The 14107-nt window shown below is 45.7% G+C and overlaps 1 protein-coding gene across 2 annotated transcripts in view; it reads right to left on the reverse strand.

Annotated features, from left to right (window-relative positions):
• LOC140458200 (aldo-keto reductase family 1 member B1-like) overlaps window positions 1-13890 on the reverse strand; it is a 59249-nt gene extending 45359 nt beyond the window's left edge. For both annotated transcript variants that reach the window (XM_072552446.1, XM_072552445.1), the window contains exon 1: window positions 13747-13890. In XM_072552446.1, coding sequence (XP_072408547.1) covers window positions 13747-13806 — 60 coding nt within the window. In that variant the 5' untranslated portion in view covers window positions 13807-13890. The remainder of the gene's footprint in view (window positions 1-13746) is intronic.
• Window positions 13891-14107: the final 217 nt, after the last annotated feature.

Raw genomic sequence — 14107 nt, forward strand, 5'->3', positions numbered from 1 at the left:
ACCACATTAACTGTCCTCCAATTCTCTGGCACCTCCCTTGAGGCCAAAAGGGAATTACAAATTTGGGTCAGAGTCCCTGTAATGTTCTCACATCCCACAGCATCTTGGTTGACTATTAACAGCCGTATGAAATGACTAAATAAGCAATTCAGTTTTGGTCAATTAGGGAGGGCCAATAAATGCTAACCTATCCAGTGATGCCAGATCCCATGACTAAATTAAAAAAAGTCTATGTTTGAATGCATCTTTCTGAAAGTGTGTTTTCTCTTGTTTCCTGATAATCTTTCTAACTGAGGTTGTGTAAGAAAGTGTTGACATGTTTAGTCCTGCCTTCATGAAACAGGACACAGCTTGAGTTTCCTGAAAAGCTGTTCTTGGTCCTTTGCTTAATAACATAGATCTCCAGTACCAACTTATTATTATTTACATGTTACCTTCAACTTTCACCCACCTACATGTTGGCTGCATATCTAACACTGAGACATGAACGAAATTGAAATTTTGTCCAACTAATCCAAAAGGGTAAAATGAAAACAAAAAGGTTAGTAATATTCAGATCAGGCAGATGCTGTGGAGAAAGGAACATAATTAGCATAACTTAACAATGATCTTTTCTTTTTCTACCTCTTAAAGATACTTCCTGACCTGCTGAGTATTTTCTGCACGTTGATTTACATCTGATTTTTCGAGCATCTGCAGTATTTTGTACTTATATCAGAATAACACAGGTCAATTTCGGTCATCAAAACGTCTGCTCCCCAGTTACATCATTCCTGGCTGCCTCTTTCAGTGCACTAAATCTGGAATCCCGTCATTGTGGAGATGACATCTGTAGTAGCTATTGTTATTTTTAATCTCTTCCATTGAAATGGTGAGGCATAGTTAATTTCTTGGAACAATTTTTTTTTAAAAAGTCATTTGCGATGTCAGCACTGCTGACTGGACCAGCAGTTGTTGCCCTTGAGAAGGTGATGGCAAGCTGCCTTGTTGAACTGCTGCAGTCTATGTGCTTTTGAATCTGCGTAGCAATTGATACAACTGAGTGGCTTGCTAGGCCATCTCCGAAAGTTAACCACACTGCAGTCACATATAGGCCAGAACAGGTAAAGACAACAGATTTCCTTCTGCGAAGGACATTAGTGAATCAAATAGGCTTTTCCAACAACCAACTGTGATTTCGTGGTCATCATAAATTCAATGAATATCTGGAATTGAGTTAAAATGCCATCATCTGCCATGGCAGGATTCAAACTTACATTACCTGAGTTTCTGGATTAATAGTCTACCAACAATATCATTTTTAAAATTAATTCTTGGGATGTGGGCATCACGAACTGGCAGCATTTCTTGTCTGCCTGAGGTGGTGGTGGTGAGCTGCCTTCTAGAACTGCTGCAGTCCACCTGGTGTGGGTTGACCCACAATGCCATTAGGGAGGGAATTCTAGGAGATTGACCCAGTGGCAGTGAAGAAACAGAAACATATGTCCACGCTGGATGGTGATTGGCTTGGAGAGGAACTCGCAAGTGGTGGTGTCCCCAGGTATCTGTTATCCTTGCACTTCGAGACGGAAGCAGGCATGAGTTTAGAAGGTGCTGTCTGAGGATCTTTGGTGAATTTCTACTGTGCATCTTGTAGATAGTACACCCCGCTGCTACTGAGCATTTATATTGAAGGGAGTATATGTACAAAGGGATTGGGTGCCAAGCTTCTTGTGTTGTTGGAGCTGAACCCATCAAGGCAACTGGGGAGCAGTCCATCACACTCCTAACTTGTGCCTGGTAGACAGGTTTTGGGGAGTCAGATGCTGAGTTACTCACCACAGTATTCTTCGCCTCTGATCTGCTCTTACAGCCACTGTGTTTAAGTGGCGAGTCCAGTTGAGTTACTGGTTAATGGTAATTTCAAGGATGCAAGGTTTGTGGAAGTTTGTAGCTCAGGTTCAGGTTTAGGGTGCAGGTTTGCTCGCTGAGCTGTAGGTTTGATATCCAGACATTTCATTACCTGGCTAGGTAACATCATCAGTGGCGACCTCCAAGTGAAGCAAAGCTGTTGTCTCCTGCCAGACATGCCAGAGAATTCCTAGAGGCCTGGCACTCCAACCACAACGCCATCAACAAACACATAGATCTAGATACCATCTATCATCCCCTCAGAAAACAAACAGGAAATGACATCACATAGAAATGACATAGAAGCAGGAGACAATAGCTTCTGATGATGTTACCTAGCCAGGTAATGAAACATCTGGATATCAAAGCTACAGCTACAGCTCAGCGAGCAAACCTACACCATAAATTTCAAGGATGTTGATAGTGGGGGTATTCAGTGATGGTAATACCATAGAACATTAAGGGGGGAATTGTTAGATTGTCTGTTATTAATGATGGTCACTGCCTGGCATTTTTGTACGTTGTGAGTGTTATTTGCCACTTGTCAGCTCAAGCCTAGATATTGTCCAGACCTTGTTGCATGTGAACATAGAATGCTTCAGTATCTGAGTCGTCACGAATGGTACTGAACATTGTTTACACATCGGCAAACACCTCCATTTCTGACCTGATGATGAAGCAGCTGAAGTTGACTGGGGCTAGGACACTGTCCTGAAGAACCCCTGCACAGATGTCCTTGAGCTGAGATGACTGACAGCCAACAACACAACCATCTTCCTACCTGTGAGTTATGACTCTAACCATTAAAGAGTTTGTCCCTCATACCACTGAGTCCAATTTTGCCAAGGCTCCATGATACTATTCTCAATCAAATGCAGTCTTGATGTCAACAGCTGTCAATGTCATCTTATTTCTGGAATTCAGCTCTTATGTCCATGTTTGAACCAAGGGAGTAATGAGGCCAGGAATGGAGTTGCCCTGGTAGAAACCAAACTGGCTGCCACTGTGCAAGTTAATGCTGAGGAGATGCTGCTTGAGAGCACTGTTGATGATACCTTCCATCACTTTACTGATGAGATCAGACTGATGGGCTGATAATTGGGTAGGTTAGATTTATTGTGCTTGATGAAGACGCCATTTGCTTCCTTCACTCCTCATCCCCACCTCTAACTCCATCTCTTCTTGCAGTTCTACCTCTTGTCCTCTCCTCATGATACCCTCTGACCCTTCCTTTCTGATTTGATTGATCTCTGGGCAGCAATAGATTTTACCCCGTCGTCCTTGGTTCTATCTATAGACCTCCAAGTTAAGTGAAGCTGTTGTTTCCTGCTTCTATTTATATGTTTGTCCTGGATGGGGGTCCTGGGGTTTGTGGTGATGTCATTTCCTGTTTGTTTTCTGAGGGGATGACAGGAGATGCTAAAATGTCTACTTTAACAGTGGCAGAGGAATGGCTAGTTCTCCCAGTTGAGGTTTTCTTCTAGTTTGATTCAGTTGTAACAGTGAGAGGCTGATGGTTCAGCTGTAGCAGAGAAGCTGCTGCAGTCCAGAGAAAGGTTCCAAGCTTCAGCAGATGATTCTCTCTGAAATTTCTCCAGTCTGGAAGAACCTGTGTCAGAAGGTATCATGAAGACAGGACGAGGTAGAACTGCAAGAAGAGAGGGAGTTAGAGGTGGCGGTGAGGAGTGAAGGATGAAAGAATCCAGAGGGTTCTGAAGGATTTCAGAACCAATGTTTTTTAACACCCAAAAGAAAACAGTTTCTGTAAGGCACAGGTGAGATAAAGAATGAAATGGAACAGGGGACTAGGATAGCTTTGAGACAGTAAGGCAGTGCTGATGGAGAAGTCAACATTGTGCATGTATTGGAGAATTGGCACAGAGTATGACCTCAGGATGTGGTGTCCCAAGAGCGCTGCCTGTTTCAGAAATCCCTGTAAATCTTGCTGGGTGGATTGGATTGGGAGCACAAAGGTGAATCGTCAATGGAATCCAAGTGGTGTAAAGCAGAACCAAAGACAGAAAAAGTCAATAAAGGAAAGATGCAGTGGTGAAAACTACTTTTAATAAACACTTTATCTAACATTACAAGAGAAATAGAAAACAGTGAATGAAAACAAACAAGCTGTCGAATTAAAATGGATTCCCATCAGAGAGAAGACAAGAACTTTCAATTGGACTTCTCTGGAAGAGCAGTGGGAGCAAACAAATTAACGCTCAAATAAAATCAATACTAAATGCTGAAAATAAGCACAACTACTGATCTCTCGCATGTGAAGTGCCTTGGGCATGTTTCAGTATAGAAGAAGAGGGGTAAATTCATACCCAAACACAGCATCTTTCAGCTGCCTGCTCCAAGCTGATGGCAGGCTAGTGCACTGCAGCTGGAGTTCAGCCACTCCATCTGATTCCTTCTATTTTGCATTTATGTTTCTCTCTTCTTCCTTCTCTGTGACATCCCAAACTCCCAGCGTCAGACTCCCATCCTCAACAGCCCAGCGTGGTCTCTCAAGGTGATTGAAAAGCTGTCCTGCAGCCTCAAAAGTCTTGAGGTGAAGCCCAATAGTCTCGAGTCAAGGTCTGCTGCAAACTGGAGGACACTGCTGGTGTGGACTGGTTTGGGAAAGACTTTTATTCTGAACTTCTTTCTTTATTTTCTCTTTTATTCCTATAATCTGTAATGCTGGACAATTTATTGCTTTATTTTTCTAATTATTTTTCTATGAACCTATAACTTGTATCCCAAAAAAGCCAAAGACCTCTCTTACTCAAAACTAATATTTACATACATCTGAGTCGTTAGGAGGGTCCAATAACTGAATGGACCCCCATTTACCTTCAGCAGAAAAGATCGCAGACAGTGGTCTTCCCCCAATGTGCCTTGGCAGCAGCTGCCCCATGTTTTAGTGCATCCCTGAGCCCATAGTCATGGACCTTGAAATGTGCCAGCCTCATTCCTGATGAAGGGCTCGAAATGTCAACTCCCCTGCTCCTCAGATGCTGCCTGAACGGCTGTGCTTTTCCAGCACCACACTTTTTGTCCCTGATCTCCAGCATCTGCAATCCTCACTTTATTTTTGAAATGTGCCAGACTGCAACACTCAGTCGGGGTCAACTCCTTGTTCTGGAAGACCAGCAATGTTCGTGCAGACCAAAGTACATAGTCCCACATCATGGAGATGCTCGAGATGAACCTTGACAAAAACTACTGCATCTTCCTCCGGACCTCCTGTGCAAAGGCACATTCCAGAGGAGATGTGTGACAGTCTCAACGTCCCCATAGTCACTTCAAGGACAGTGTGTGCTGGCTCAAGCTGACCGGGAGTACATAAAAGGATCTCACAGGTATCCTTCTGACCACTTGCCAAACGATGTCTTGATGCTTGTACTAAGTTCTGGTGACGAGGCATTATGCCAAATGACTTTGACAGTCTGCTCACAGAAGCATGCAACAGGATTCACCCCTTCTATTTCTCTCAGGGTCTGGAGGACGCTGCGTGCTGACCACTTCCTGATGGACTAATGATCAAAGGTGTTTCTCTTTGCAAATATCTCTTTGCAAAGGACAAGTAAGTAATACAGAAAAGTCCAACTACTTTCGTCGCAGAGAGGCCAGTCCGACCCTTTGTGACACCAGGGAGAGGTAGAACTTCAGTATGTACTGACACTTAGTGTTTGCATACAAAGGGTCTATACACAGCTTGATACAGCTGCATAGTAAGGTGGCCTTCAGGGTGAGGGCAACATTGTGTATGTTCTAAAGGTAGAAAAGTCTCCTGGTCCTGATGGAATGCATTTCAGGGTACTAAAAGAGATGAGGGGAGAAATATCAAATGCACTTGTGGTAACTTTTCAAAATTTGCTGGACCCCGGGTTAGTTCCAGCAGATTGGAAAACAACAAATGTGATGCCACTGTTTAAGTAGACAAAAGATGGGGAATTACAGACTGGTTAGCTTAACTTCTATAGTGGGGAAAATGCTTGAATCTATTATCAGGGAAGAAATAGCAAGATATCTAGATAGAAATTGCTCCGTTGGGCAGAGGCAGCATGGGTTCATGAAAGGCAGGTCACGCTTAACTAATCTACTGGAATTCTATGAAGACATTACAAGCACGATGAACAATAGGGACCCAGTAGATGTGGTGTATCGAGATTTCCAAAAGACATTCGACAAGGTGCCACACAAAAAATTGCTGCATAAGATAAAGATGTATGACTTTATGGCTAATGTATTAGCATGGATAGAGGATTGGTTTAATAACAGGAAGCAATGAGTGGAGATAAAGGCATGTTATTATGGTTGGAGATCAGTGGCTAGTGGTGTGCCTCAGGGATCAATTTTGGGACTGCAATTACTCTCAAATTTACATAGAAGATTTGGAACTGGGGACCACGTGTAGAGTACCAAAGTTTGTGGATGACACAAAGATGATTGCTACAGCAAAGTGTACAGAGGACTGTGGAATTTAGCAAAGGGACACAAATGGTTAAGCGAGTGAACAAAGTTATGGCAGATGGTGTACAATGTTTATCAATGTAAAGTCATCCATTTTGGTAGGAAAGACAGTAAAAAGGACTATTATTTGAATCGTAAACAATTGCAGCACGCTGTTGTAGAAAGGGACAACCTAGGTATCCTTGTGCATAAAGCATAGAAGGTTGGTCTGCAGTTGCCACAGGTAATTAAGAAGGCAAAAGGAATTTTGTCCTTCATTGCTAAAAGGATTGAGTTTAAAAGAAGGGAGGTTATGTTGCAGTTGCATAGGTTGTGAATGAGATCACATCTGGAGTACTATGTGCAGTTTTGGTCTCCTTACTTGAGAAAAAGTAGACAGGCATGAGAAGGGGTGCAGAGGAGGTTCAGTAGGTTGATTCCGGAGTTGAGGGGGTTGGCATGCGAGGAGAGACTGAGTAAACTGGGATTATATTCATTGGAATTTAGAAGAGTGAGGGGGGACCTTATAGAAACATAAAATTATGAAGGGAATAGATAAGATAGATGTAGAGAGATTGTTTCCACTGGCGAGTGAAACTAGAACAAGAGGGCATAGCGTCAAAATAAGGGGGAGCAGATTTAGGATGGAATTGAGAAGGAACTTCTTCACCCAGAGGGTTGTGAATCTGTGGAATTCCATGCCCAGAGAAGTAGTTGAGGCTTCCTGATTGAATATTTTAAAATCTAAAATAGATAATTATTTTGAATAGTAAAAGGAATTAAGGGTTATAGTGAGAGGGCAGGTAAGTGGAGCTGAGGCCTCGAATAGATCAGCCATGATCTTATTGAACATACCCAGCGTTGCCCTCCTATTTCTTATGTTCTTCCCCCTGTTTATCCAGATATTTTGTATACAGAGCTCCCGCAGACCCAGTCTATCTGAGGCTTCCAGATGAAATGGAAGATGACTCAGGTGATTGAAACAGCAGGTTTTGGGGATGGGCCAGACCTGTGCTGTGTCCAACAACACATAGAGCGCTTCACATCTGATAATCAGGTTTTTAACTCACAAAGGAGAGAGAGTAGTGCTCCCAAAGGACCAGTTTCTGCTTCATTTTGGCGATGTGCTCCCTAGCCCCTTGGAACCATATTCCAAGTACCTTCATGTAATCTGTCCTGATGGTGAAGGAAATGAAGGATTGGTCAGCCCAGTTCCCAAAGAAAACTGACCTCGCTCTTGTCCCGATTTACCTTAGCACCTGAGACCAGTTCAAACTGGTCACAGATGCTCATGAATCTGTGTACTGACAGCAGATCTGAGCAGAAAACGGCATTATCCATGTACAGAGAGGCTTTCACCTACTATTCTCCACCGCTTGAAACAGTCACCTCTCTCAGGCTTGCATCCTTCCTAATGGACTCAGCAAAGGATTCTATACAAACATAAACAAGGCAGGAGAGAATGGGCAGCTCTGCCTGACTCCAGATCTGACCGTGAAGCTTTCTGATTCCCACTGGGTGATTGAGACTGTGCGAACAATGTTCGTGTGGAGCAGTCAGATTCAATTGCAGATTTCCTCCACATAGCCAATTTCAGACAGCATGTCTCATATGTCCGTTTGTGATATCCTGTCATCGGCCTGATCCAGACTGATGATGCTGGCATCCAGCCCCCTCTGTCTTGCATGTAGGCAATCACATCCCTGAGGAGCACAAGGTTCTCAGACATTGTCCTGTCTGGTACTGCACAGGTTTGGCTCAGGTGAATCACCGATCCCACAGCGGACTTGATCCTGTTGGCGATGACCTTAGACAGGATTTTGTCATCTGCATTCAGCAATGATATTGCTGCAGTGATTCACCTGAAACAAGCCCCTCATGAATTTATAAACGGCTAAGGTCACCCCTCAGCATCCGACACAACAGGGAATATAACCCTCAATGAGGGCGAATCCAAAGAGGTTATTATAGTATATTAAAGGAAAAAGATTTTTTTTCATGTAATGGAAAATTAACAAATTTTACAGTTACTGTGAAATTTGAAAGAGAATACGTTTTGAAAACTTAATGCTGTGCTGAGCTTTGTAAACAATACTTTGATGAGGTTTGCAGCCAGCTTGTCTCTGTTTGAATTTTGTTAACATTCAATTGGACCTTGCGACAGTCAACTCAGCGAAAGCTGAAGAACTGTTATGTCCAAGACCAGGGGATGAGAGAATAACAACTTGAGTTTTCCCAGTCTTTGCCTCTGAGAGCATGATAAGAAACAATATAAGGCTAGTATCTGAATAATGCTCAGGTACCCCTTACATTGAGGCATCTAGCTGAATGTAATGGGTCAATTCTGCAGAATTTAAATAAAGCTCCTTTCTTTGCTCTTGCTAATAGCTGAGTCAAGTCTATTTAATCTCCGCGACAAAGGAGCAAGAGGGTAACTACAGAAAGGGTTGGCCCACTCAAGGACAAAGGAGGAAAGTTAAGCATGGAGTCAGAAAATGGGCGAGATTCTTAACAACATAGACAGGCAGGAAGGGTAAGAAAATTAAGAACACTTGCCTTAACATCAGTGAATCTGTATAAACAGGACACGGAGTGATAACATTCACGACTGTTTCTTTGTGAAGTTAAAAACAATGTTTGATTCTGACCTCGAAACGAAATTCAGTATCGATTCACTTCTCTCCCGAATCATCATCTTTCTCTATTTTCTGTCTAGTTCAGAATATGCAGTGCTTTCATTGACTTTTTGTGCTTGTGACAGTACAGCTTTTGTAAACTTGTGTATAAAGGTAGTCTGTTTGTGATGGTACAACAGAATAGCTTACCAGGGTTCTTGAAGGAAGAACAATGTCTTACTGTTTTTGGATATTAGAATCCAGTTAGCCTGGTATATAGGTAGTGTTATGTTATAACAGTGATGCTATTAATAAATAAAGGGAATGATTAAAATTAAACTAAACTATCTGTAAGAGGTTTTTTTATTCCAAACGACCAAAAAGTACAATCTCCAGGATGAACCAAGAGAGGCTTACAGGTTGAGTTCACGAGGAATTCCTTGGACCGTCTCAAATCTGTACTTTATCAGTATGACCTTGAACAGCTGGGGCAGTGGGCTGAGAAGTGGCAAATGGAGTTTAATAAATGTGAGGTCTTGCATTTTGGAAAGTCAAATCAAAGCAGGGGTTTCATAGTGGATTGTAGGGCCTAATGAGTATAGTGGAACAAAGGGACCTTGGAGTTCAGATGCATGGTTCACTGAAGGTGGAGTCATAAGCAGACAGTTGAGAATGATGCAGGCCAGTGTGCCGAAACCAGTCAGGGCATTGCATATAGAAATTATATTCCCCCGGCCTCTGGAACTGCTCGGACGCTATTAGTCATGTGGCTGCTGCAGCTACCATCCCCACGGTGATTGATGACGGCACTTCCGCCCCCATTATGGCCGCTTCCACAGCCACTTCTGTCCCTCACAATTCCTCATGTACCACACGTGACATCACTTCCGCCCCTCACATCATCGCTGAAGTCACATGCTCAGTGACTTCCACCCCCCCACTGCCCTAGTCGCCACCACTTCCACCCCCAACGCCACTCACCTGCATTCTGCTGACACGCCCCCCCACAGATCCCACTGTCACCATCCCCGCTCAAGAACCCTAAGAACATCACCCCTGCTGATGACTCCACCCCCATTCCCTGACCACCACACCCACTCCAGATACAGGCTCCGCCCCCACTCCCAGCTCCACACCTACACCAGGTCCTAGGTCCTAGCTCCCAGCCCTGCCGAGTTTTCCCCAAACCCCCCCCAGACCTTCCCCTCACTGAGCACGAACGATCAGTCCTCAGCAAAGATCTCACCTTTATCCCCCTCCATCCACACATCAATGATTTTAATACATGCCGTGACGTTGTACACTTCTTCCACCGTCTCCGCGCTTACTTTTACAATCAGGACTCCCGCCCACCTTCCAAGGACCGCTTTCCCTGCCTCCAACACACTCCATCTACCTGGACACCCCGTGCTGGCCTACTGCCTGCCCTCGACCTCTTCATTTCCAATTGCCGCCGAGACATTAACCGCCTCAACCTGTCTAACCCCCTTCCCCACTCCAACCTCTCACCCTCACAACACGCAGCCCTCCACTCCCTCTGCTCCAATCCCAACATCACCATCAAACCAGCAGATAAATGGGGTGCAATGGTAGTTTGGCGCACTGACCTCTACACCGCAGAAGACAGACACCAACTCAAAGACACCTCCTCCTACCGCCCCCTCGACCATGACCTCACCCCCCGATCACCAAACCGTCATCACCCAGACCACACAGAACGTCATCACCTCAGGAGATCTCCCATCCACAGCTTCCAACCTCATAGTCCGGGAACCCTGCACCGCCCAATTCTACCTCCTTCCCAAGATCCATAAGCCTGACCACCCCGACCGGCCCATTGTCTCAGCATGCTCCTGCCCACCGAACTCATCTCCACCTACCTTGACACTGTCCGATCCCCCTCGTCCAGGAACTCCCCACATATGTTCGAGACACCACCCATGCTGTCTACTTCCTCCAAGACTTCGGTTTCCCTGGCCCCCAACGCTTCATATTCACCATGGATATCCAATCCCTTAACACCTTCATCTGCCATGACCGGGGCCTCCAAGCCCTCAGTTTCTTCCTTTCCCGACGTCCTCAACAGTACCCTTCACCGACACTCTCGTTCGTTTGGCTGAATGGGTCCTCACCCTTAACAATTTCTCCTTCGAATCCTCCCACTTCCTTCAGACCAAAGGGGTAGCCATGGGCACCCGTATGGGCCCCAGCTATGCCTGTCTCTTTGTTGGCTACGTAGAACAGTCAATCTTCTGTAGTTACACCAGCACCACTCCCCACCTCTTCCTCCGCTACATTGATGACTGCATTGGCACCACCTCGTGCTCCCGCGAGGAGGTTGAGCAATTCATCAACTTCACCTACACATTCCACCCTGACCTTAAATTCACCTGGACCATCTCTGATACCTCCCTCCCCTTTCTGGACCACTCACTCTCCATTAATGAGGACCGACTTGACACTGACATGTTCCACAAACCCACAAACTCCCACAGCAACCTGGATTACACCTCTTCCCACCCTACCTCCTGCAAAAATGCCATCCCGTATTCCCAATTCCTCCACCTCTGCCGTATCTGCTCCCAGGAGGATCAGTTCCACCACAGAACACACCAGATGTCCTCCTTCTTTAGAGACAGCAATTTCCCTTCCCACATGGTTAAAGATGCACTCCAACGCATCTCATCCACATCCCGCCACCGCCCTCAAACCCCACTCCCTCCAACCGTAACAAAGACAGAACCACCCTGGTCCTCACCTTCCACCCCACCAACCTTTGCATAAACCACATCATGCGACGACATTTCCGCCACCTTCAAACGGACCCCACCACCAGGGATTTATTTCCCGCCCCACCCATTTCCGCTTTCCGCAAAGACCGTTCCCTCCGTGATCACCTGGTCAGGTCCACGCCCCCCAACAACCCACTCTCCCTCCCTGGCACCCTCCCCTGCCACCACAGGAATTGCAAAACCTGCACCCACACCTCGTCCCTCACCTCCATCCAAGGCCCCAAAGGAGTCTTCCACATCCAAGGTTTTACCTGCACATCCACCATTATGATTGCTCCCGATGCGGTCTCCTCTACATTGGGGAGACTGGATGCCTCCTAGCTGAGTGCTTTAGGGAACATCTCCGGGACACCCGCAACAATCAACCCATCACCCTGTGGCCCAACATTTCAACTCCCCCTCCCACTCTGCCGAGGACATGCAGGTCCTGGGCCTCCTCCACTGCTGCTCCCTCACCACCCGACGCCTGGAGAAAGAACGCCTCATCTTCCGCCTCGGAACACTCCAACCCCATGGCATCAATGTGGATTTCACCAGTTTCCTCATTTCTCCTTCCCCACCTCACCCCAGCTCCAACCTTCCAGGTCAGCACCGCCCTCATGACCGGTCCTATCTGCCTATCTTCCTTTCCACCTATCCACTCCACCTTCCTCTCTGACCTATCACCTTCATCTCTACCCCCATTCACCTATTGTACTCTTTGCTACCTTCCCTCACCCTCCTCTCTGACCTATCACCTCCATCCCCACCCTCATTCACCTACCGTACTCTATGCTGCTTTCTCCCTATCCCCACCCCCTCTCATTTATCTCTCCAATCTGCAGGCACCCTGCCTCTATTCCCAAAACGTCAATTTTCCTGCTCCTTGGATGCTGCCTGACCTGCTGTGGTTTTCCAGCACCACTCTAATCTAGAATCTGGTTTCCAGCATCTGCAGTCCTTGTTTTTACCATATAGAAATTATGTTGCATTTGTACAGATGCTGGTGAGGCCACACTTGGAGTATTGTGTTCAGTTTTGGTCACCTTGCTATTGGTGAATAGGTCATGAGGGCAGTGCTATTGTTATTAAACTGGAAAGAGTGCAGAAGAAATTTACAAGGATGTAGCCAGGACTCAACAATCGGGGTTAAAGGGAAGAGGTTGTACAGGCTACAACTCTTTTCCTTACAGCATAGGGATGGGGCGGCACAGTCGCTCAGTGGTTAGCACTGCTGCCTCACAGCACCAGTGTCCCAGGTCTGATTCCAGCATCGGGTGACTGTGCGGAGTTTGCACATTCTCCCCATGTCTGTGTGTTTCCTCCCACAGTCCAAAGATGTGCCAGCCAGGTGAATTGGTTATGCTAAATTGCCCATAGTGTTAGGTGTATTCGTTAGAGGGAAATGGTTCTAGGTGGGTTACTCTTCGGGGGGAGAGCCTTATAAAAGTGCATCAGGTCATGAGCGGTGTGGATAGGAGGAACGTATTCAGTCTTTTTCCCAGGTTTGGGGAATCGAGGACATCAGTTTAATATAAGAGGGGTCAGAATAAATAATTCAAGGGGAAAGATTAAAAGGGCACCTGAGGGGCAACTTTTTTACATAGAGGGTGGCACACATATGGAATGAGCTGCCTGCAGAATTGGTTGAGGTGTGTTAGTTAACAACATTTAAAAGGCATTTGGACAAAAACACGGATAGGAAATATTTAGAAGGATATGGACCAGGTGCAGGGAAATGGGGTTAACGTGGATGGACATTTTGGTCAGCATGGACCAGTTAAGGCCAAAGGGCCTGTCTCTACACTGTCAGATTGTAGCACATTAAACAATATTGCTAATTCAATTCAATCATCTCGAAATCTTGGCGAATGTGAATCCATTTACTTCTGGAAACTTCAAACAAAATCACATCATACACTATTCTGTATTTAGAGAGTAATTACAAACGTCCTCGGTAAGATTTGGCATTTGACAACATCCCCAACCCCGTCATACAACTTTGGTAAAGACCCTAACGTCCCCTCCCTCACCTGCCAAGTGCCCAGGCCGATCATAGGGATACAAACTTCACAATTCAGGCGAAGCGACATTGTCCTTCAGACAAAATAAAACCGCCTGAAATTTCCAAAAACTGCTCCGCGCGAGCCGCCCGTTGCTGTTTTCAAAGCGGTGAAAGCTCGAGCCGCCTCCTGGGCGGGGACTGCAGCCCGGAGCCGCGCCTGATTGGTCAGAAGTGACTGTCAATCACAACCTGGCGATAGCTCCGCCCCATTTCTCTTTCTTTTTTCCTTTTTCTTTTTTGGCTACATTTTTTCTTCCCCTACACTACCGCAGTTTTTTCCCCAGCACCCATGGTGTGTGTGCGTGTGTGTAGATGTGCGACACAGTGAA

This window comes from Chiloscyllium punctatum, chromosome 32, assembly GCF_047496795.1.
Source record: "Chiloscyllium punctatum isolate Juve2018m chromosome 32, sChiPun1.3, whole genome shotgun sequence".
NCBI classification, from domain to species: Eukaryota; Metazoa; Chordata; class Chondrichthyes; order Orectolobiformes; family Hemiscylliidae; genus Chiloscyllium; species Chiloscyllium punctatum.